General features: G+C 32.6%; 1 protein-coding gene across 2 annotated transcripts in view; it reads left to right on the top strand.

Moving 5' to 3' along the window:
- LOC112726855 (uncharacterized) overlaps positions 1–21,009 on the top strand; it is a 38,972-nt gene extending 17,963 nt beyond the window's left edge. For both annotated transcript variants that reach the window (XM_025776400.3, XM_029290578.2), the window contains 10 exons: positions 3,563–5,389; positions 5,524–5,775; positions 11,941–12,672; positions 12,905–13,732; positions 13,870–14,592; positions 15,152–16,033; positions 17,132–18,643; positions 18,897–19,966; positions 20,176–20,287; positions 20,608–21,009. In XM_025776400.3, coding sequence (XP_025632185.1) covers positions 3,563–5,389; positions 5,524–5,775; positions 11,941–12,672; positions 12,905–13,732; positions 13,870–14,592; positions 15,152–16,033; positions 17,132–18,643; positions 18,897–19,943 — 7,803 coding nt within the window. In that variant the 3' untranslated portion in view covers positions 19,944–19,966; positions 20,176–20,287; positions 20,608–21,009. The remainder of the gene's footprint in view (positions 1–3,562; positions 5,390–5,523; positions 5,776–11,940; positions 12,673–12,904; positions 13,733–13,869; positions 14,593–15,151; positions 16,034–17,131; positions 18,644–18,896; positions 19,967–20,175; positions 20,288–20,607) is intronic.
- Positions 21,010–21,809: the final 800 nt, after the last annotated feature.

Here is a 21,809-nt window from a genome sequence, read left to right as displayed (position 1 = left end):
TGCATCTTCCTTGGCTATGTAACATAAACCAGATTTTTCAAATAATGGTCTTTGGCTTGCAAGCAATTTGTCCAAGTTACTAGAACTTTGAGCAAATTTTGCTAAGTCACCATTCAGTCTTTTAATCATGTCATTTAATCTTTTATTTTTAGCAATTAACTCATGAGAAGGATCCACAATGTGCTTTCCTTTTAACTTTTCAAGTTCAGATTTTAGAAATGTGTTTTCTTCAATAATGTCCAATGCACATTCTGTTTGCTTCACTTTTTCTTTTAAAAAATTATTTTCACCTCTTAACACATCTTTTTCAGATCTGCACTCATTGTATTTGTTAAGCAGTTTTGAGGTGTTCAAGGTGAGATCATCAATAATAGCATGTAAATCTTCCATAGACAAATCAAAGTAATTTACCTCATCAAAATTATTGTTTCCAGCCATGAAACAGTCTTTGTCTTCACCTTCAGATTCTTCTTCCTCATTGGAGTCGTTCTCGAGATCCTCCCAAGCTGCCATGAGCACTCTCTTCCTTTCCTTCTTTCCTTTGTCATCCTTTTTGAGCTTTGGACAGTTTAGCTTGAAGTGTCCAGCCTCCTTGCAATGATGACACGTAACTTTGCTCAAGTCCATCTTGTGTTCCTTTGAGATTGAACCCTTGTATTTGCCCTTGTTCTTCATCATCCTTCTAAATCTCCTAGCAAAAAACATAAGCTCATCATCTGAAATACCATCATTAGACTCACTCTCTTTTGGTTCTATTTTTGACTTGAGGGCTATTCTCTTTTTCTTTGAGTCTGTGTTTATGTGTGTGGTTTCATAGGCAAGAAGTTTTTCTCTCAGCTCATCATAGGTTATGGGGCTTAGGTTGTTGCTCTCGGTTAGGACAGTGGCAGTGGTTTTCCATTCTTTTGTGAGGCTTCTAAGGAGTTTTCTCACCAAGATTTGTTCTGCATAGTTTGTACCCATAGCATCAAGGTTGTTGATTATGATTGAGAATCTCTCAAACGCTTCATCAATGCTTTCTCCATCCTTCATGTTAAACATCTCGTACTCTTTTCGCAGCATATCAATCCTCGTTTCTTTGACTTGTTTAGTACCTTCGTGTGTAACCTGGAGTTTTTTCCAGATTTCTTTGGCTGTCTTGCATCTAGACACCTTTCGGTACTCTTCAAAACTGATAGCACAGTGAAGAAGGTTGATGGCTTTGGCATTCAGCTCCATCTTCTTCTTGTCGTCTTCATTCCACTCAGCTTCTTCTTTTGGAGTCACCACTCCATCAGCACTTGTTTTTGTTGGGATCTTGGGACCGCTCACAATAATCTTCCATATGTTGTAGTCAATGGATTGGATGAAGATCCTTATCCTTTCTTTCCAGTAGGCATAGTTCTTCCCGTTGAAGAAAAGTGGCCAGTTGTTTGACTAGCCTTCAGTGAGGGTGTAGGCAACTGTGGTTGTGCCCAAGTTGTTTGCCATTGGATCTTTACTCCAAGCGGTTAAGCTTGATTCTTGAGACCTTAGCTCCTGATACCAATTGAAGGTTGTGGTAGGCTTAGAGAAGGGGGTTTGAATCTATGCCTTCCTTTTAAGTTGCTGTTATGACCCTTTTTAAACAAACTTTCAATTCTGATTCTGTTTGTACTCAGCAGCAGAAATTTATGAGACAATTTATTTTTGTCTCATGAATATTAGAAAATAGAACATAGTAGAGAAGAGAAAAGCTAACACCAGCATGTATCCTGTTCGGTTGCCTTGTGCTATGCAACCTACGTCCAGTCTCCTCCACAACAATGGAGGAATTTTTACTATAGTTAAAAGTATTACATACACCAATTTCACACTCAAGTTCTACCCTAACTTGATATTGGCTATGCTAATACCTAACTCTTCACTCTTAGTGCTAACCCAACTAAGAAAGGGATACCTCACAGGTACAAGATACAAGACATAAACATACCTAAAGAAATCTGAAATAACTCTAGCCTTTTCTCTCAAGTGTTTCACTCAACCTTTTTCCACTCATGGCTTTTACTTGAGCTTTCTCACAATGCCTTTTCTCACAAGAAATTACAGAAAGATAAACATAGAAAAGTACATCACAATCTGTAAAACATGAAGGAGATTGACTTCATTAACAACCTCTTTGCTATGTGAAAAACCAGATTAGCAAATCTCAGATTCAGTTCTTCATACTGGCGGAATGCATAGGAAGCACTGTCCAGTTAGATGAACTTCTTCAAAGACCTTTTCTCAGAACATACACCTCAAGAACACTGGTTTTCTCTCCTTGCCTCTGAATGAACAAAAAATCTTCTTTTATCTCCTTGCATGTTGCTTGGTTGCTCTCCTCTGAGTCCACTCCTCGAGCTGTGTGCTACACCAACCTATCCTTTCACTTTCTTCCATTTACCTCCAAAAATGGAATGCTGGAATAGATCCCTTTTTGCTTGACCGAAAGCCTTAGATCATCATAAACAAATGTTTCCAATGGTAAAATCCTATTTCAGCCATTGAAAACTAACTTGGTCCCCAAGACATACTTTTGACCATAGATTCACAGCAATGTAGATCAGAGAACACTTTTTCCATTTATCCAAAAATGGTAAAGCAGAAGATTTGAGATGAAGTGAAGAAAGTAAGTTGCATGCAAATGGAAATAAATCACCTTTTAATTTCTGACTTAGTTTAATATGGATTGATGTGGGTGATTAGACATTTGCTTTCTGAATAAGCTTTCTCTTTCTTTCTTCTCTGTTGAAATGAGTAGGAAGGACGAAGCTCTCTTTCTTGTGTCTTGTTGCTGACCGAAGCAATAAGAGAGAGTGAAGACTTCAATCTTGTATGAGAAGTTTAGTGAGATCAACTTGGAGTGATGGATACGGGCTTGGATCGGGTTTGAAACAAGTTCAGCCCGTTGGTTCCTTGCTTTGTTTTCTTTGGGCTTTTATTGGTTTGTAGCCCGCCAGCTTTGTTTTTGTTATTATTCAATTTTGGACTGCAGCTGAATATTGAATTTTTGGTCTGCATCACTTTAACCAAAATAATTAAAACTAATTAGTTAATTTGCCCAATAAATTCATGTTTGTCATTATTAATTAATTTAGTTAATTTCTTAACTCAACATAACCAATAACTTTTTTCAACAACATGAACAACCACCAATCAAATCAAAACACACTACACCTCCAAATTACTCATCTAAATCTTAATATTAGAATAACCATCCGCACACCTAATGAAATGAACATCTGATATATTCATTGTTCACATTATTTAGTATTTTCACTGTCTACCTATACTTTTCCAATTTAAATTGCATTTTGTATGTTGCACAGTAGCCTACACATATACACTTTGTTTGCTCCTTTGATTTCAAATATTTTCAGCCCCTATTTGCATGGTAATTAGACCGCATATTTTATTTGTAGTATATGTATTATCAAAATCCAATATATTGTTACTTTAAACTTGTTAAAGTACTAGACAATTTTCTTTTCTCATAAAATTGTTGTGATTATATATCATATGATATTGTATTCAATACTTATATTCTTTTTGTGCAAAATAGGTAGGAATAACAGATGAGAAAAATTCTGATCTTGAACGGCTAGCCATTGACATTGCCAAGAAGTGTCACGGGTTGCCCATGTCAATAGTTACAACTGCAAAGGCATTGAAAAATCAAAGCCGCTCAGTTTGGGAGGAGACCCTTAACACACTTGAAAGACAAAAGCTTGCAGGAACACCTGAGTATTCTACAAAGTTGAGTTATGAGCTTCTAGCAAATGAGGAGCTCAAGCTTATCTTCTTGCTTTGTGCTTGTATGGGTCAAGATGCATTGGTCTCAGACTTAGTGAGACTATGCATTGGTTTGGGTTTTCTTGAAGGTGTCTATACAGCAAAGGAAGCCAGAGATCAAGTGCAAATGTTGCTTATCCATTTAAAAGAGTCAGGTTTGTTGTCTGACAGTTACTCAAATGATCGTTTCACTATGCAAAATCTTGTTCGCAATGCAGCTTTGTTGATAGCATCAGAGAATAATGTGTTCGTGCTGGCAAAAAGAAAGCTAGATGAATGGCCTGATGATGATAAACTTGAAAGGTACACTTCTGTTTTCTTACATCATTGTGATGTCAACACTGAGGAGTTTCCTAAAAGTTTAAAATGTCCTAAACTAAAAGTCTTTCATTTTCACAATAATCATCAACATTTCGAAATACCAAATGACTTCTTCCGAGAAATGAAAGAACTTAGAGTGTTGGTTCTGCTTGGCATTGATCTCTCCAAAATGTCTTCATCAATGAAATGCCTAACAAAACTCCGAAAGCTTTGTTTGGAGCAATGCATTAATCTAGATGAGGAATTATGCAACAGTATTGGCACGTTCATGAAGAATCTAAGAATTCTAAGCTTTTCTGGATCTGATATTAAAAGCTTGCCTACTAAATTGAAGGGTTTGTCAAAGCTGCAAATTCTTGACTTAAGTAATTGCTCCCAACTAAAATCAATTCAAGCTGGTGTAATATCTAGCTTGACTAATTTGGAGGAGTTGTACATGAGAAACACTTTGGTTGAATGGAGGGTGGATAACAGAGAGGAAAGTGAAAACAAAAATGCTAGTCTTTCGGAGTTGGGACATCTAAATCAAATAACAAATGTTGACTTACAAATCCCAAGTGTTGCCCATTTGCCAGAAAACTTGTTCTTTGATAAGCTGCATAGCTATAAAATTGTAATTGGCTCGTCAAGTACACATTTGGAGCCAGATTTCAAGATTCCGGAGAAATATCAACTGTTGAGGTATTTGGCGATACTGGAGAAAAAGATTGGCATTCATTCTCAGAAAGGGATCAAAATGTTGTTTGAAAGAGTTGAGAATTTGTTGCTGGAAGAACTCAACGGTGTCCAAGATATCTTTTATGCACTGAATTTGAAAGGGTTTCCATGTCTTAAGACTTTGTCTATTGTGAGTACTTGTAGCATTCGATATTTGATCAACCCACAGGAGAGGAAGCATCCCGAGAATGCTTTTCCGAAACTGGAGACATTGCACCTCTACAAGCTCGATAACATGGAGCAACTATGCTCTCGTGTGTCATTTTCATCCTCCTCATTTTGTAAACTAAAAGTTGTCAAGATTAAGCTTTTGGGTTTATTAAAGAATGTCTTTGTAATGTCTATGGTCAAGCATTTGGTTGCTCTTCAAACAATTGAAATTTTAGAATGTAACTCTCTAAAGGAGATTGTCTTTGCGGAAGATACACAAGATTCTAACACGTCGAAGCCTCTTAAGTTTCAAGAATTACGCACTTTGACATTAAAATCATTACCTGAGTTTCATGGATTCTGTTCCATTTCATCTACAGCGCAACAAAAAGTATTGTTCGATGAGCAGGTCAGTTCAGAACTATAGAACAAATTTATTTTTCTTTTACATTTTAAATTTTAGTTAGTCAACATTTACACATGATGGTTTTTTTTCTCATTTGACATAAATTAATAGTTATTATTATTTGTGCTTCTTCATAGGTTGAATTCTCAAAATTAGAGAGATTGGAGTTGTCCTCTATCCAAATCCACCAAATATGGAATGGCAAAAATCCTCCTTTTGGAAAATTGGTACACTTGGAAGTGAATGGTTGTGGTAATTTAAAAAGTTTGTTAACATTGTCTATGGCTATAAATATGAAGACTCTCCAAAGCCTATCTGTCAGCGAGTGTGACAAAATGAGGCTTATTCTTCTCAAAGAGAACAGCAATGGTACTGAAAGTGAAAAGAAGGTATGTACGTAATTTGGCCATTCCATATATTTTTATTTCATAACAACAAATGAATAAGATTCATATATCATTATTACAACAAAATTGTGCATTCTTGACTGTTGTTAGTGTAGAAGAAACAATTATTTTAGAGTAGTAGTATTTATTTTTTGACAAATAATAATTGTTTAAGAAAGTATTTAAATATATTTTGGACTACTAATAATTATTTTAAAAAAGGCATTTGGTATTTTTAATGTTCAATAATTGTATATGTATGGAAAAGTATGAAAACAATGTGAATACTAAACAATGTGAACAATGGATATGTATATATATTCAAAAGTACTTTTCACGCGGACATATTAATTGTTAAAGTAAAAGTTTTTTTTGACAATATTATTATTATTATTATTATTATTATTATTATTATTATTATTATTATTGATGGTAAAAATCAAGTGAATACTTTTTTTTTTAGAATTTTAGCCGTCAAGACTACTAAATACCTTTTTATAATTAGTGATCTCCAAAAATACATTTGAATATTCTTTTTGACACAATTATTAATTGGCAACAATATCTTTTTTTTACAATTTGTAACCGTAAATAATATTCTATCAAAATAATAAATTTTAATAACGGTCAAAGTTTCTATCTTTCTCATAGTGAATTAAAGATAAGATGAAAATTTTATTCACTATTAACTCTTATTTTATAGAGTCACTCTTACTATTAATGAAAATTATATGACACATAGAATATTGATGCTTGCCAATCAATTCAAGTTGTTTTTAAAAACTTTTCTTGAAGTCTATTCTACTTTGAATTTTTTTTTTTTTTTTTTTTTTTGAGTTGGAATGTTTACTTTGACATCTTCAAGGAGCAAGTAATAGGGGTGTAAGAAAACGCATCCATTTTTGATAAGGTTAATCGCCACTAGAGAGTCAAACTCATCAAGAACAAGGTTTTGGATCTCATTTGCCACAACAATCTTAAATCCTTGGATAATCCCCATATCTCAAGCTTTTCAGCATAAATTATGGAGTAATTCTCAATATTATAGGAGAAGACTTTGATGAATCTTTTAGGTTGGTCCCGAAAAATACTTTCACATGATGTATTATTGTTACTGCCATAGCATGATACATCAACATTCAACTTAATATAATTCTCTTGTGGAGATATTCACTTAATGAGTGATTCTGACTTTGAATTAGTCTTGAGATGAGGAATACTCAGCTTCATACAATTAAGAATCTCATTGATCCTAGCTTTTATAATAGTAATGGTGGATGCTAGGGGTGAGTACGGGTAGCAGGTACCCGATTACCCGTTCGAATTTGAATCGAACTAATTAAATTGGTTCTGAAATTAACGGGTAATCGGGTTCAATTCGAACCAAATCGATGACTTTTGTTAGTAATTGGTTCGGGTATCGGTTTTGGAGGTGCGGAATCCGAACCAATCCGCGAACTCGATCATATATTAATTAAATAAAAAAATAAAAAAATATATGGCTTTTCCATTAGACAATGATTATTCATTGTTAATATGTTTGGATTTTAATGAGTTTAGTTTTTAATGTATTTGGTGTTTAATATGTTTGGATTATTTCTATTGATGTTACATGTTTATTGTACTTGTTGAATTTTTAAGATAAAAATTTGGTTTTTTCTTTTATGAATTTCAAAGTTATCGGGTACCCAATTACCCGAACCGAACCAATCCGTTCTTAATCAGTTTGGTTTGGTTCGGGTACATGTACAAAAAAATACAAATCCGAATAAAACCGAACCAATTATATTTTGATCAGTTTAGTTCTAATTTTACCATAAACCCAAACCAAATCGACCCGTACTCACCCCTAGTGGATGCTAGGGCAGTGCTTTTACCTTCAAAGACCAGTTTATTACGAAAGTGCTAGAGACAAGTCAAAACTCCAAACAAATAGGATCATTGATCCTTAGCAGAGAAATAGCTAATAAAACAATCCTTAAGGTTGTGAGTGAAGAAATTAGTATTCTTACTTGAAAGGATCAATGCTTGCCAAATCACAGTTGTACAGGGACAATCCCTAAGAATATGGAGAGTTGTCTCCTTATCCTAGCCGCATTTTGGATATTTTGTTAAGGTGGTCATATGTCTTCTACGTCTTTCTATATTAAAAAGGATGGCATTCTGACTTGCTAGCCACATAAATGATCTAATCCTTTTTTGGGTCCTTCTAATTCCAAACCAGCTCAGGGCAGTAAAAGCTTCTTCTAGCAAGTTGTACGCAATCTTCAAAGTGAAACTACCATCAGAAGAATGATCATACCATTCCTACCTGAGTTATTCCAGGGAGACGGAGGGAGATGCACAAAATTTGGTCAACCAACTCAGCTAGCAATAACCAGCTTCTTAGACTATCTCCATCCCATTCATGTGAAATGGATAAAAAATAATTTAGAGATACATTCAAATCACTAGAGTTTAGAGGTGGATGGCATGCTTTTTCAACTTTCCAACTTTAGGAACCCACTTATTTTTCAAAAAGTTGATCTTTTCGCCATTGCCGATACGCCACATGGAGTTCCTTTCCATATCATTGCAAGCTGCAGAAACTCCTTTCCAAATATTAGACTCATTCATTTTCTTTCTGACGTCTGGGATAATGTTATTTTTACATCTGTACTTGGCTCTCAGAACTCTAACCCACAAGTTATCTTTCTTTTCTACTAGTCCCAACCGATCTTCATCATAAAAGCTCGATTAAGAGAACCAGCATGTTGAATTTCCCAAGCCACCAGCCACCTTCGGTCTTAACACCTTTTTCCATTAGGAGATGCATTTTCTTTTACTACTCTGAAGTATCTTGTATAAAGTTTTTGCATTTTTGATCAATAATATTACAAGTAGATATCGGCAAAGAAGCAGTTTGCATAGTATAACTAAGAATAGTAGAAATGATAGATCTCATTAGAGTAGTTCTTCCTGTTAAGGACAAAGAGGAGGCTTTCTAATTGTTGAGCCTTGAGTTTATGGTGTCAATGATCCCCTAATAAGTATCCTTGTTAACCTTGAAAGAGGAACCCTAAAATATTCTCCAAATTTTTCGTTTCAGCGAACTGAAAGGCTTTACTAATCTTGGTACGAATATTATGATGACACACATTATTAGAAAAATAGATTCTGGTCTTTTCATTATTGACTCGTTGCCTAGAACTAGCACAAAAAGCTTTTAACACCTTGCTTATCACCTCATCTTGTTCCATACTAACCTCGGAGAAAAGGATAAGGTCATCGGCAAAGCAAAAGTGAGAGAGGTTAGGACCACCACTGCTTAAGCGAATCGGTTTCCAAAGGTTGTGTTCAATAGCCATATTAATAAGTTGAGATAGCCGCTCTATGCATAGCACAAAAATATAGGGAGAGATAGGGTCTCATTGACAAATGCCTCTAGAGAGAGAAAATTCATCCAAAGTTTTTCCATTCCACAAGATCCTCATCCTTGCAGTAGTGGTACCAGTATAGACTAGATGGATACAGTGTTAGGGAAGGCTAATATCCTCGAAAGTGTCTTTGATAAAACTCCATTTCAGTTTATCATACGCTTTTCAAGATCAATCTTGATCGACATCCATTCTTTTTTTCCTTTCTTACTTCTCATTGAGTGAATGACCTCTTAGGATATATTTTTTTTTGTGACTCTTGGGATATGATAATATTATCCACACTATGATGGCCTGGAACAAAGCTGCACTGATTAGGCACTATTAACTTTTCGATCACCTTCCTTAGTCTTTTAGACAAGATTTTCGTAATAATCTTGTAAGAAATTTTTAAAAGACTAATCGGCCGCATTTCCTTTAAGGAGGCAACTGGTTCTATTTTCGAGATAAGAGTAATAAGAATTTCATTGATCTCTTCTACTTTTTGGGGAGTCACAAAAATACTTTTAATCAAATTGCAGAGGTCAGCCTCTTCTCTTTCCTACTTACTTTGATAGAAATCTGCTTGGATACCATTTTTACTTGGGGCTTTAAGGACCCTCATGCTAAACAACGATTCTCTGATTTTCTCAATAGAAGTGTTGGCATTGAAGACAACAAGCTTAGAATGACTAAGTGAAGAAAACACATCTTTGGGGATAAAAGGAACATCTGGCAAATATTCTTGGCAACAATTTAGGGTTTGTTTGGATGAGTTTCTAAGAAAAGATCTTTTTTTGAGTTATTTTTTTTTAAAAGATTTTATGAAAAAGTAAAAGTAATTTTATGTTTGGATATCTCATGTAAAAAGATCTTTTTATCTATATTTGGGGATAATAATATAAAAGTACTTTTTTGTTTATTTATTACATGAAAAACATCTTTTCTTAAGAAAAAAAGATCTTTTAAAAAAAATGTAAATTACAGCTTCTCAAAAAAGATCTTTTTTTTTTCTAGTGCTTTTACTTTTACTACTAGAAATTTACCAAACACGCTAAGAAATAAAAAAAAAATCTTTTTTATTAAAAAAAATCTTTTTTTATCAAAATAATAGTGCCCAAACAAGCACTAATATATTAATTTCAATACATATTCTAACAAATCTTCTAAAATGGATAGAAATAGCATAATCTATCTTTAGCATGGTCCCAATAGCAAATCTCACCCGCCATAAGAAACATTTGTTATAATGTTCAATAGAAAGATTCGAAATACAAACCCAAGCCGCAAATCTTCCTCTAGAATGGATCCTCCTCCTCCTCTTTATACTACCGGTCTTTCGGATTAGGAGAGTCCTCCGTAGCCATGTTTAGGTTCACATCACTCCTTTGGTTCTTGATTTAAGGGATTGACAAAAGTGAATTATTATACGATACTTTTTGTGCTGTGGGAGATTCAACTATCTCCTCTTCTGTAATCTCCATGCCATCACCGTTATCATTGATATCAATGATCTCTTGTGCTTTAACCTTCTTTAATTTGTGCTACGTTCCACTTGATCTATCTATATTAGTGGACATATTCAATTCAATTCAATATGTTAGATTTTTGTGTACTCTGTGCTTTTCATTTTGAGAATAAAATAGAAATTTGAGACCAATGAAGCTCTTTTATTTAAAAGTGAAGAAGTGAGTAATTATTAAACTACTCTTTCACCTTAGCCCATGACAACAATAAAAAAGTCTCGTGGCCCACAAATTCAGTTCAACAGAATACATAAATTCAATTACAATTTTAGTCTTTATAATATTATCTTATCTTATCTTTATGTTATCTTCTTATCTTATCTTTACTTTTATCTTTCGTAGACAATACACTATATATATTTAGTTTTATCTTCATAATTCAATCGACAATTCAATTCAATCAATCAAGAAATACAAAGTATAGTATTCTTTCTCTCTTCTTTTTTTATTCTTTCACAATTTTATCAGTAATTAAAATGAAAAAGTAAGAATTTACTCACTTTTAAATTAATATTTTACATGTTATAATTTTTAAAAATATTATTTATACACTAAAATTAATCACTAATGTATTTTTGTATAAATATATGTATGATTTAATTTATTTTCAATGTATACTTGTATTTTAATATATATTTTATATTGATGACTGATTTTGGCGGCTAATTTTAATATACACATAGCATAGTTGTATAAATTTAATTATAATTAATCTTAGTTTTATCATTTTACAATTCTTTTTATGTTAGAAGATTTTTTGCATTTGAGACACTCATATATATTTTATGGAGTAAGAAATTTTTTAAAAATAAATTTAAAAATTTAAAAATTAGTTAATAATATATGAAGTTATATTAAACTTTTAAATTTTAAAAAGAACAAGCTAATTTTAAAAAACTCCATCTTAGGTGTTTTCAAAATACCTCAATTTTTTAAAAACTATAAATACAAACACATGATCTTTTCTATTTATCAAATACAAAATAAAAAATTTATGTTTTTAAAAAAACACCATTACTTCTTCAAAAAAACTTTATCAAGTCTAAATTAAATTAAAGCCCAACATTGCAATATTATGATTTTGATGAGTTACTGTTACTAGTTTTGTTCGTGATGCCAACTTGCAAATAGCAATGCAAGCATTTCTTAACCCAAATCACATTTGGGGATCTCTCTTTGTTGGTTTAATTTTGTGACATGTGACTTAATTTGAGTTTTTTGCTACTGCATTATGAACCACACAACAGGTTACCATCTTTCCAAATTTGAAGAGTATTAAAGTGAAAAGCATGAAGAGTTTGAGTGGGATATGTGATAATGAATTTGAGCTCCCAAAAGACTCTTTTGAAAAGTTCGAGAGCCTAGCCATTGATGAGTGTCATAAACTGGTCCATGTTTTCACTTCTAATGTGGTGGGAATATTTCAGCATGTAAGCAACTTAAGCGTTACCAATTGTAAGTCAATGAAAGCTATATTTGACCCAGCAGCTTGGGAAAATAAGCGAACTTCTAAGGATGCAACATCCAAGTTGCAAGATGTTCATTTTGAATCACTTCCAAAATTAGAGCATATGTTCAACATGAAGAAAAAACAGCTTCAAGAGATACTTAAGTTAAACAATTTGCATAAGATATGGGTTCAAGATTGTAAAAGGTTGGAAAACATATTTTCTACTCCTGTGGCCAAAACACTTGAAAATAATCTTGAAGAGCTTGTGGTCTCGGATTGCTCTCAATTGAGGGAAATTGTTGCCAAGAAAGAAGAAGATGCCAGCAGTCTTACTAAATTTAACTTTTTGAAACTGGCAACCATCAAATTTTTGAGACTACCAAAATTCAGGAGTTTCTATCCAGGAGCTTATGGAATAGAATTTTCAGCACTGAACAACTTGTCTATTGAACAATGTGACAACTTGGAACCATTCAGAGAAGAAGAAATCATAGATGAACAAACAAAGCCTGCCCTCTTTCCTGAAATGGTAATAACAATACCTTCAAACTCTTATTTCTATTGTTATTTCATAATAGCAGAAGAAAAATAAATTAGAATAAAATAAAATTGATTAGATTTAATGGGTGTGGTTGTAAATTAAACTCTTTTACATTATCATCAATTAAAATGGCGTAGAATACGTGCATGAATTTGTATTTTGATATATTTAACTTTATGCATGCTAAATTAATTTTTCTGTGATGATTTATTCCATGTAGGTAATGAACAATTTGAAGTCAATTCAAATTGAGTCAAGACATGCAACGTCATCGACTAACTGTGATTATCGAAGGGACAATCTTGAAGAGCTTCACTTATCTAGACTGAATGATACTAAAATTCTGTATTCTTTCCTTTATAGCAATCCTAATATGAAGAATCTATGCTTGAATGATGCTTCTTTTAAAGAATTGGTGCCTCTTGAAAGGCTTGCTAAGATTGAAAGCTTAGGTGTTGTCCCACAGCTGAAAAGCTTGAAGTTAACAGATCTACCAGATCTTGAGATGATTGGCTTCGAAAGAGACCCAATTCTTCAAAGGATAGAGACATTGGTTTTTCAAAATTGCCCGAGTTTGAAAACCATAGCACCTTCTAATGTATTTTTCTCTCACTTGACAAAGCTTGAAGTGGTTGACTGTAAAACATTAAAATATTTAATGTCACCATCAACTGCTAGAAGTTTGGGTCAACTCAACACCATGAAGGTAAATAATTGTGAATCTCTTGCGGAAATTGTATCAGAGGAAGGACAAGAAGACAATAAAAACAATGATGACATCATTTTCAAACAATTGACGACAATTGAACTTGCGTCTCTCAAGCGCCTCGAAAGCTTTTGCAGGTCCAAGAGTTGTGCGTTTCAGTTTCCATCATTAGAGAAATTTGTGGTAAGTGCTTGTCCCGAATTGAAAAGTTTCTCCCAACAAGAACACATGAAACCGCCGCCCAAGTTGGGAAAAGTATATGTTGTCCATGAAAAAGAGAAGGTGGAAGCGTACTGGACAAACAATTTACAAGAAACAATACGAGATATATTCAACAAAAAGGTATTGTCTAAATTTCATTCTTTTCTTTCTTGGTGGTTATGTTCTCAAATAAATTATTTGACTCGAATAAGATTGTGTCTGAATTAAAGGGAAAGAATAATATAGGAAATATAATTGTAAATTTAAAATAATGACAGATATTTTTCAAAGGCATGGAGAAATTAAGTGTTTCTGATCATCCTCATCTACAACAACTATGGACATGCAAAGAAGCAGGCCTTCAACAAGAATTGTTTAACAATTTGGGAACTTTGAAGCTGAGTGGTTGTGCGTTCAAGCCATACGCAATTCCATCAAATATTCTTTTATGTTTCAAGAACCTAACAGAATTGGAAGTGGATAGATGCTACTACATAACAGGAATTTTTGAAATGAATGATACTGAGATCAAGGAAACATCGTTCCAACTGAAGAAGCTAACTTTGAAATGGCTTCCATATGTGACACATGTGTGGAACCCGGAAAAACAAGGAATTCTCAGCTTCAAAAGTCTACAAATAGTGACTGTCAATGGCTGTGAGGATTTGAGAACTCTATTTCCTATAGCCTTGGCCAGAGATCTCAACAAGCTTGAGGAACTTGATGTTACAAGTTGTGATGAGTTACCCAACATTGTTGAAGCAGAAGAAGGTGGAACTGTTGATGAACATCTTGTGTTTCCTTGTTTAACCACATTGGCATTGTGTTATTTGCGAAATTTTACTGGCTTTTGCTCTCAGAAGTTCACTCTGGAATGCCCCGAGTTAAATTGCTTAAAGGTATATGATTGCAACGATCAACTGGAGCTATTTCAGAGTCAACCAGAGGAAAACCAAAACAGCACTTCAACTGCTAAGCAACTACTTTTCACCAATATAAAGGTAAATAATTTATATTGTTATTTGTATTTGTTATAATATCTTCTAAGGCTAAAGTAATTCGTTATAACAACTTGTGAGTTTCATTATTCTAATGATTAACTTTCATTTTATATTTATACTCTCGACGTTACTTGCACTTTCAAAAATAAATAGTAATTTGAGATACACACTTTTGAATTTGAAAAGAGTATTGGATAAATACTCATTTTTTATATATTTTCTGATGTGAAAAAACATTATTGTATGTTTTTCACTTTCTTTTTCGTTTTTTTTTTCTGTTTTCTAATGAAGAAGTCTGCAAATTAAATTTGTTTTAAATGATTGTTTAGATTATTTGATTAAAAAGATATTAATATTTGTTTGAGTAATACACGAAAAGTTAGTTTTAGTAAACCTAAACCCTATATGATAATTATTTTGTAAATTATAACTTCTAAAATAATTGATACTTGTTAGTGAATTCGCTAACAATTTTACAATTTTAAAATAATTAATTGTTACTTTTTATAATCCTAAGTTTCAAAAAGTTATTTATACTTATCAATCGTTTCTGTCATAGGATATTTCCAAGATGGAAAATATGACCCTGAATTGGAGACACACTCAAGCTTTAAGTACATGGTTGTCAAAATTGAATAACGAAAATCTTGAGAGTTTGAATGAACTTTACCTTCTTGATGATGATGATGGGAAAAGGAACTCTAATGTGACAGTTGAATTATTTGAGAAGACAACCAACTTGGAAAATGTGACAGTTGAATTATTTCATTTATTTGAGAAGTCACCCAACTTGGAAAGACTGACAGTAAGCTATTATTACCGTGATGAAACCCTCAAAAATATATTGCCCTGCCATGATAATGCTAATAATAAGGAGATTCTTGGAAACTTGAAAGAATTGAACCTATCCTACTTAAATGAGTTGAAATCCATCGGTGGGGTAGAATACTTGTCAAAGCAGCTGCGTCTATTACATGTTTGTGATTGTCCAAAATTGACAACAATAGTGCTACAATCTTGCTCCTTTCTGAAAGAACTGCACATAGAATCATGTAATGCAATGCTGCGTCTATTCACATCTTCAACAGCGAAAATGCTACTACACCTTGAGGAGTTGCAAGTTGAGAAGTGTTATTCATTGAAAGAAATCGTGGGGGAAGAACAGCAGAGTGAGACGACGGAACACGTTATTGAATTTAAGCAGCTACGGAGGATAATCCTTCGATCTTTGAGAAACCTGAAATGCTTTTATTCAGGGAATGTCACTTTGATGCTACCCTCTCTCGTTCAACTGCACATAGTGGATTGCTCCAAGATGAAAGTTTTCTCTCACGAAAATGTGAGCGCTTCTAAAGAGATTCAAGTTTCTTGCAACTACTCAAGTTTCTTCCACCATGATCTTAATGCCGCTGTAGTATTGCAGTCTCTAAGTAATAATAAGGTAATAAATAAAGACCCTTCTCCAAATAAAATTTTACTTTGTGCCACTTTGAAATATTTTCCTTAGAAAGTTAAACACTTGGTTATATTTAACTAATTGATGAATAATGTATTTTGCTGTGATTTCAACTCAGAGGGATAGTATGGAAAAAACAAAAAGAAATTAAATAAGAGAAACCATAAAATGGATTAATCAGATAGATTTATAGTAACAAGATACTTGGTGATAATAAAATAAATAGTAAGGCTCATTTTTAAACACTCATAAAGTAAAAGTATAGCATTGTACTCTTTTTTAATTAAATAAATTTTAACTTTTTTATTTATTATTATCTATATCAGTGATTTAAATTCTGAGTTTAAAATTTAAGATTCAGGATTCACAATTCAAAAAGTATTGTACTTTTATTTTATTTATTTGGAATGCATTAAAATTCACCAATAATAATTTAGTTTAAATTTGTGTATTGCATTGAAAAAATCATGTATTGTTAATAATCACTTGTTAATTGTTATTCTCTAATTGATAATAACAACGTTAAATATGCTAAGAGTGGTACAAAATTCACCAGTTAAGAAATTGATCATATATCCTTTTATTATATATTGATATAAATTTTAGAAATGAAATAATGAAAATTGGCAGTATATTTTTTTTTTTGTTAGCATTGTTTTATGGTCACGCCAAAAGAGATATAATTAATTAAAATAATTTTGACAAAATGATCAATGTGGGTAAATATAAAATTCCAAATATCTATTTATAAAATGTTTAATTTGAATACAGTGGTAAGTGACAAACAAATAATTAGAAAATACATTATGTTAACCATATCTAAATCTTTATAGACAAGTGATACATAGATTTTTTATACCAATTTCAAACTATCGACAAAGAAATTTATATGTTGTTCGTTAAATTTGAGAAGACGTTTAGTCGCCTTTCCAATAAAAAACTCAGAATCTATTTATTATTTTTTTTGTAATTAATTATATTCACTATTATTGTTATTATTTCTGATAAGAAATTTGAAATGTTACTTTAAAGTTTTAATTAATCTTTTTATTCTATCTATTTTTCTGACATAACAAAACTCAGGAATCTCTTGATCTTGGCGATCACCCAAAGCTAAAAGATTTATGGCTTGATAAAATGCATATCCTAGATGAGTCCTACTTTCCTGGTTTCAATTTAGAAAGTCTAGCGGTGGAAGGGTGTGGTGAATTCTTTACAACCGCAATACTACCTTCTCATTTACTTCCCTTCCTCAGTACATTACGAGTGTTGAAGGTGCGCAGATGCAATTCTGTTGAGGCCATATTTGAAGTCAAAGAGAATGTTTGGAATAAGGATCCTGAAGGAAAGCTCAGTCTTCCAGATTTAATGCAGGTTATTGTTGATGAATGTGCAAGTATAAAATCGGTGTTTCCAGAATCAGTTGACAAGGGTAACATACAATGGTTAGAAGTGAAAAATTGTGCAGAGTTAGTTGAAATTGTTGCCGGAGATCATGTAGCCAAACAGGTTAGCATCTTCTCCACGCTATCTTCTCTGAAGCTGTGGAATTTGCCAAATTTGGAGTGTCCATTACTACTATCGCATTTGCTACCTTCCCTTCATAAATTACAAGAGTTGGTGGTTGGAAAATGTGGTTCTTTGGAGACTATATTTGATGTGAAAGATGCACCAACAAATGAAGAAGATACAAATATGATTACTGTTATTCCTTTGAAGAAATTGACTTTGAAGAAACTTCCAACTTTAAACCATGTTTGGAAAGGAAAGCTCAGTCTTCCAAAATTGGAGGAGGTTATTGTTGATGAATGTGCAAGCTTAAGATCCTTGTTCCTAGAATCAGTTAACATACAGAGGTTAGAAGTGAAAAATTGTGCGAAGTTGATTGAAATTGTCACAAGAGATGAACTAGTTAAAGAAGAAGATGCAGATAAACAGGTTAGTATCTTCTCCAAGCTGTCTTGCCTGAAGCTGTGGAATTTGCCAAATCTGAGTTACATTTATCATGGAATGGAAGACTCTGAATTTTCATTATCAAATGCATTACTACCATGGCATATGCTACATTCCCTTCATAAATTGGAAGAGTTGGTGGTTGGGACTTGTGGTTCCTTTGAGACAATATTTGATGTGAAAGATACAGACATAATTTCTGTTGAGGCCATATTTAAAGTCAAAGATACACAAATAGATATTCCTTTAAAGAAATTGACTTTGGAGGATCTGCCAACTCTAAGTCATATTTGGAATAAGAATCCTAAAAGAAGTAGTCTCAGCTTTCCATGTCTGGAGGAAGTGGTTGTGAATAGATGTGAAAGCCTCACAAGCTTGTTGCCAGCATCATTACCCATGTCTAACATGATAAAGATAGATGTGAAAAACTGTGAGGAATTGGTTGAAATTGTTATAAAAAATGAAGCAGACAATGAAGAAACAAATAAGGAGCTTGCTATGTTCCCTAACCTAATCATATTGACTCTGCACAATTTGCCAAATCTTACATACATTTGTACTGGAATGGAAATTCTAAATTTGCCCGAGTTAAGAGAATTTGATATTTCTCATTGTAAATTTGTAACAGATTCCACTGCAAAGGTACGAAAGCTCCTGCCTTAAAAATATTTATAACTTTCTAATCTTGTTAGCTTTATATATGATATGCTTATTTCTCCGTAGAATATGTACTTTTGAAGAAACTGCATTTTATTTATCACAATAAGCAGCTCATTCTTATTTTGTTTGTTAATAACTTAATATATCTGTCGCGCACCAATCCATGTCTTTAAATCATTCATAATGAGCCAAAGATGTGTTGTCCTTCTTGTTAACTTTGAATCCCATGGAGCAGGTTGTTAACCCTCAGTTAGAGAGAGTATCAATAGACATGGAAGGTGTGATGATGCTTGACAAAGGAATGCTTCATTTGGATCCCGAAAACATACAATATCTGAGATTGCAGGGCTTTAATGATATTGATGACTCAGATGCCGCATCTGCCTTTAATTTCTTCCCAAAGAAGGTGCCACTTCCCAATATTCAAATGCTTGGGGTGGCCGACAGTGCTTTCAAAGAGATATTCCCCTTACAAAAGCCTGAGATTATTCATTCACAGCTGCTTGTTCGAGAATTGGAGTTGAGGAATCTGCACAAGCTTGAATCCATTGGGTTACAGCACACCTGGGTGGCCTCCTCTAATCTCACATGGCTCAAAGTTGAAGGTTGTGCATCTTTGAAGTATTTGTTCACTTCTTCAACCACCAAATGTCTTGTTCAACTTGAAGAGTTGCACATATCCAACTGTGAAGCACTCGAAAGTTTAATGGTGGATTATCAACCACATGATGATGATCATGATGTCATCATATTCAAAAAGCTTGAGAAACTGTCTCTTAGCCAAATACCAAAACTTGAGAACTTTTACACTGGAAAGTCAACTTTGAATTTCCCATCTTTGGAAGAAGTCGAGGTTACTGAATGCAACAGATTGGAGTACATGTTCACATTCTCAACTGCCAAAAGCTTGAAAAATTTGAATGAGATGAAGATCTCCAAATGTGAGTCATTGGAAACAATAGTTTTGGCAACACAAGAGGCAAACAAACAACATGAAGATCTCACATTCTCATACCTCAAATATCTGACTCTTAGTGAATTGCCAAAACTTGAAAGTTTTTTCACCGGAAACTCATCAACTTTGAATTTCCCTAGGTATGGGTTTGAAGTTTGCATCAGTCAATGCGAGAGCATGAAAACTTTTTCACACGGTCACGTGGAAGTACGTAAATTATGGAAGGTGGAGATAGATGGAGTTCATTGCTCAAAAAAGAATCGTCTAAACGCTACAGTTAGTCAACAATTTGAGAATCGATCGAATAAAGCAGCATTGATGAGTTAATTAGTACAATCATAATTTAACATGTAAGTTATTCTCTATCTGCTCAATTTGCATCTTCTCTGACTTTTCATGTTATACACTCCACCAAAACAATGGAGGAAGTTTCTGTTTTGAAATGTCATTTAATTTGCTTCCTCCATATTCGGTTATATAATATTTTTGAGAATTTAAAAAAGAACAGTACAGTTAATTTGTTTTGAGTTAACTAGCCCTTGTATACAAATTCTTGCAGGAAATTTGTTGTTTGCTGAAAGAAGCTTATTTTCAATGCATGCATTTGTTACCAGTTAGCCTTGCAAAACTAGCAGTCTAATCAAGGAGTAATGGACGAATAAATAAGGATGGTTAGTAAGATTTTTTTATTTTAAAAAATAAATAAAGTTGGAAAGGGTTATGGTTTCATTGTTTATGGATACAATCTCATGATTATGACAAATTGATAACTAAAATTATTAGGCCAAGTAACCAATTAGCTAGAAAAAAACACAAGTTAATTTGACGCAGTTACATATTTCTTTTTGCTACGGGAAAGTCTTACTATAATAAGTTTGGGTAACAATCATTCAACTCAAATCATAAAGAATGTTGCTTTTTTCAATCTTATAACTTTTTTAACTTTAGTCAATATTATCTAACACAATTTTTTGTGAAATTTATTTTCTAGATTCTATGGGACACCAAATGCAGGAGGAGGATATAAGTAGATCCCATCAAAACAACAAATATTCATTTCTGTTTGAGTGTGGTGTGTTGTGCATGATATAAATAAATCCCCTGTATTATTATGCAGGAAGAAGTGTATGATTCCTTTTTAACTTTTAAGTGACAAAGCTGTAAGCTAAGTGTGTTTTATGAATAAATTATATTTTGGATTTTTATACAAGATATAAGGTGTGTGTGGTTAAGTTATTGAGAGCATTACTGTACTTTTATGTATGAAAGAACAAAGTAGATTGTAATAATTTTACAATATTGAAGGAGTGCGTGGTTTGTGTTCTAATAAGAACCGAGTTAAAAATGGCATGTAGATATATTTCTTATTTCTACATAACACCATTTTAATGCATAACTTTGACCTTATGTTACTATAAAAATTGTTGTGTATGCCTTTACCTGTAAAAAGCATATGGCTATAGTAACTATGACATGTATATTTTCTTTTTAAAAAATTGTGATTGTTGAATAAGATCATATGAGTTACAAATATACTGCCACCAATATACTGCTAGCAAATAATAGAGATGAGTATATCGGTAAGATTAATTGGATATAATTATTAAAAAAATGCTAATTGTCTATTAATTTTTTGTCTTTAATCAGTTTTTTAATTCAAATAATATTACTTAATTAAATTTTAATTAAAATATATTTTTATTTTGTAGATAAACATATTAGTAATTAAAATTAATTTAAATTTTAAATACTAATTTTTTTTTAATTTCTTACCCACTTCATAAAATAGCTTTTTTATCATTTTTTCTCTCCTACGTACTTCTCTCTCTTACGTTCTTCTCTCGCTCTCTCTCAAGTTCTTTATAAAAAATTCAATTCAAGAGTACTACTCTTTTACAGATAAATTTACTACTTTATATTTAATATTTTATTATTATTATACTTCTTTTCAAATTTTTAAATTTTATTCTAAATCCGAAAAAATTTCGTAATAACTATCTAATATCATCCAATTGATTGATTATTGATTATTTATTAGTTATATTTTTTATTTTTAATATTTTCACATTTTGAAGTACGAAAATAAAAGTATATGTGAGTGACTTAATCACCTAGTCCTCTAAATATTTAGTTTGCGAATTTGATTATAAATGATTCAGAAAAAAACAAATTAATGACTATGCAAAAGAAAAA

The sequence above is a fragment of the Arachis hypogaea genome, chromosome 12 (genome assembly GCF_003086295.3).
Source record: "Arachis hypogaea cultivar Tifrunner chromosome 12, arahy.Tifrunner.gnm2.J5K5, whole genome shotgun sequence".
Classification (NCBI taxonomy): Eukaryota; Viridiplantae; Streptophyta; class Magnoliopsida; order Fabales; family Fabaceae; genus Arachis; species Arachis hypogaea.
Note: the sequence above shows the minus strand (reverse complement) of the source record. Positions and strands in the feature narration are given on the sequence as shown.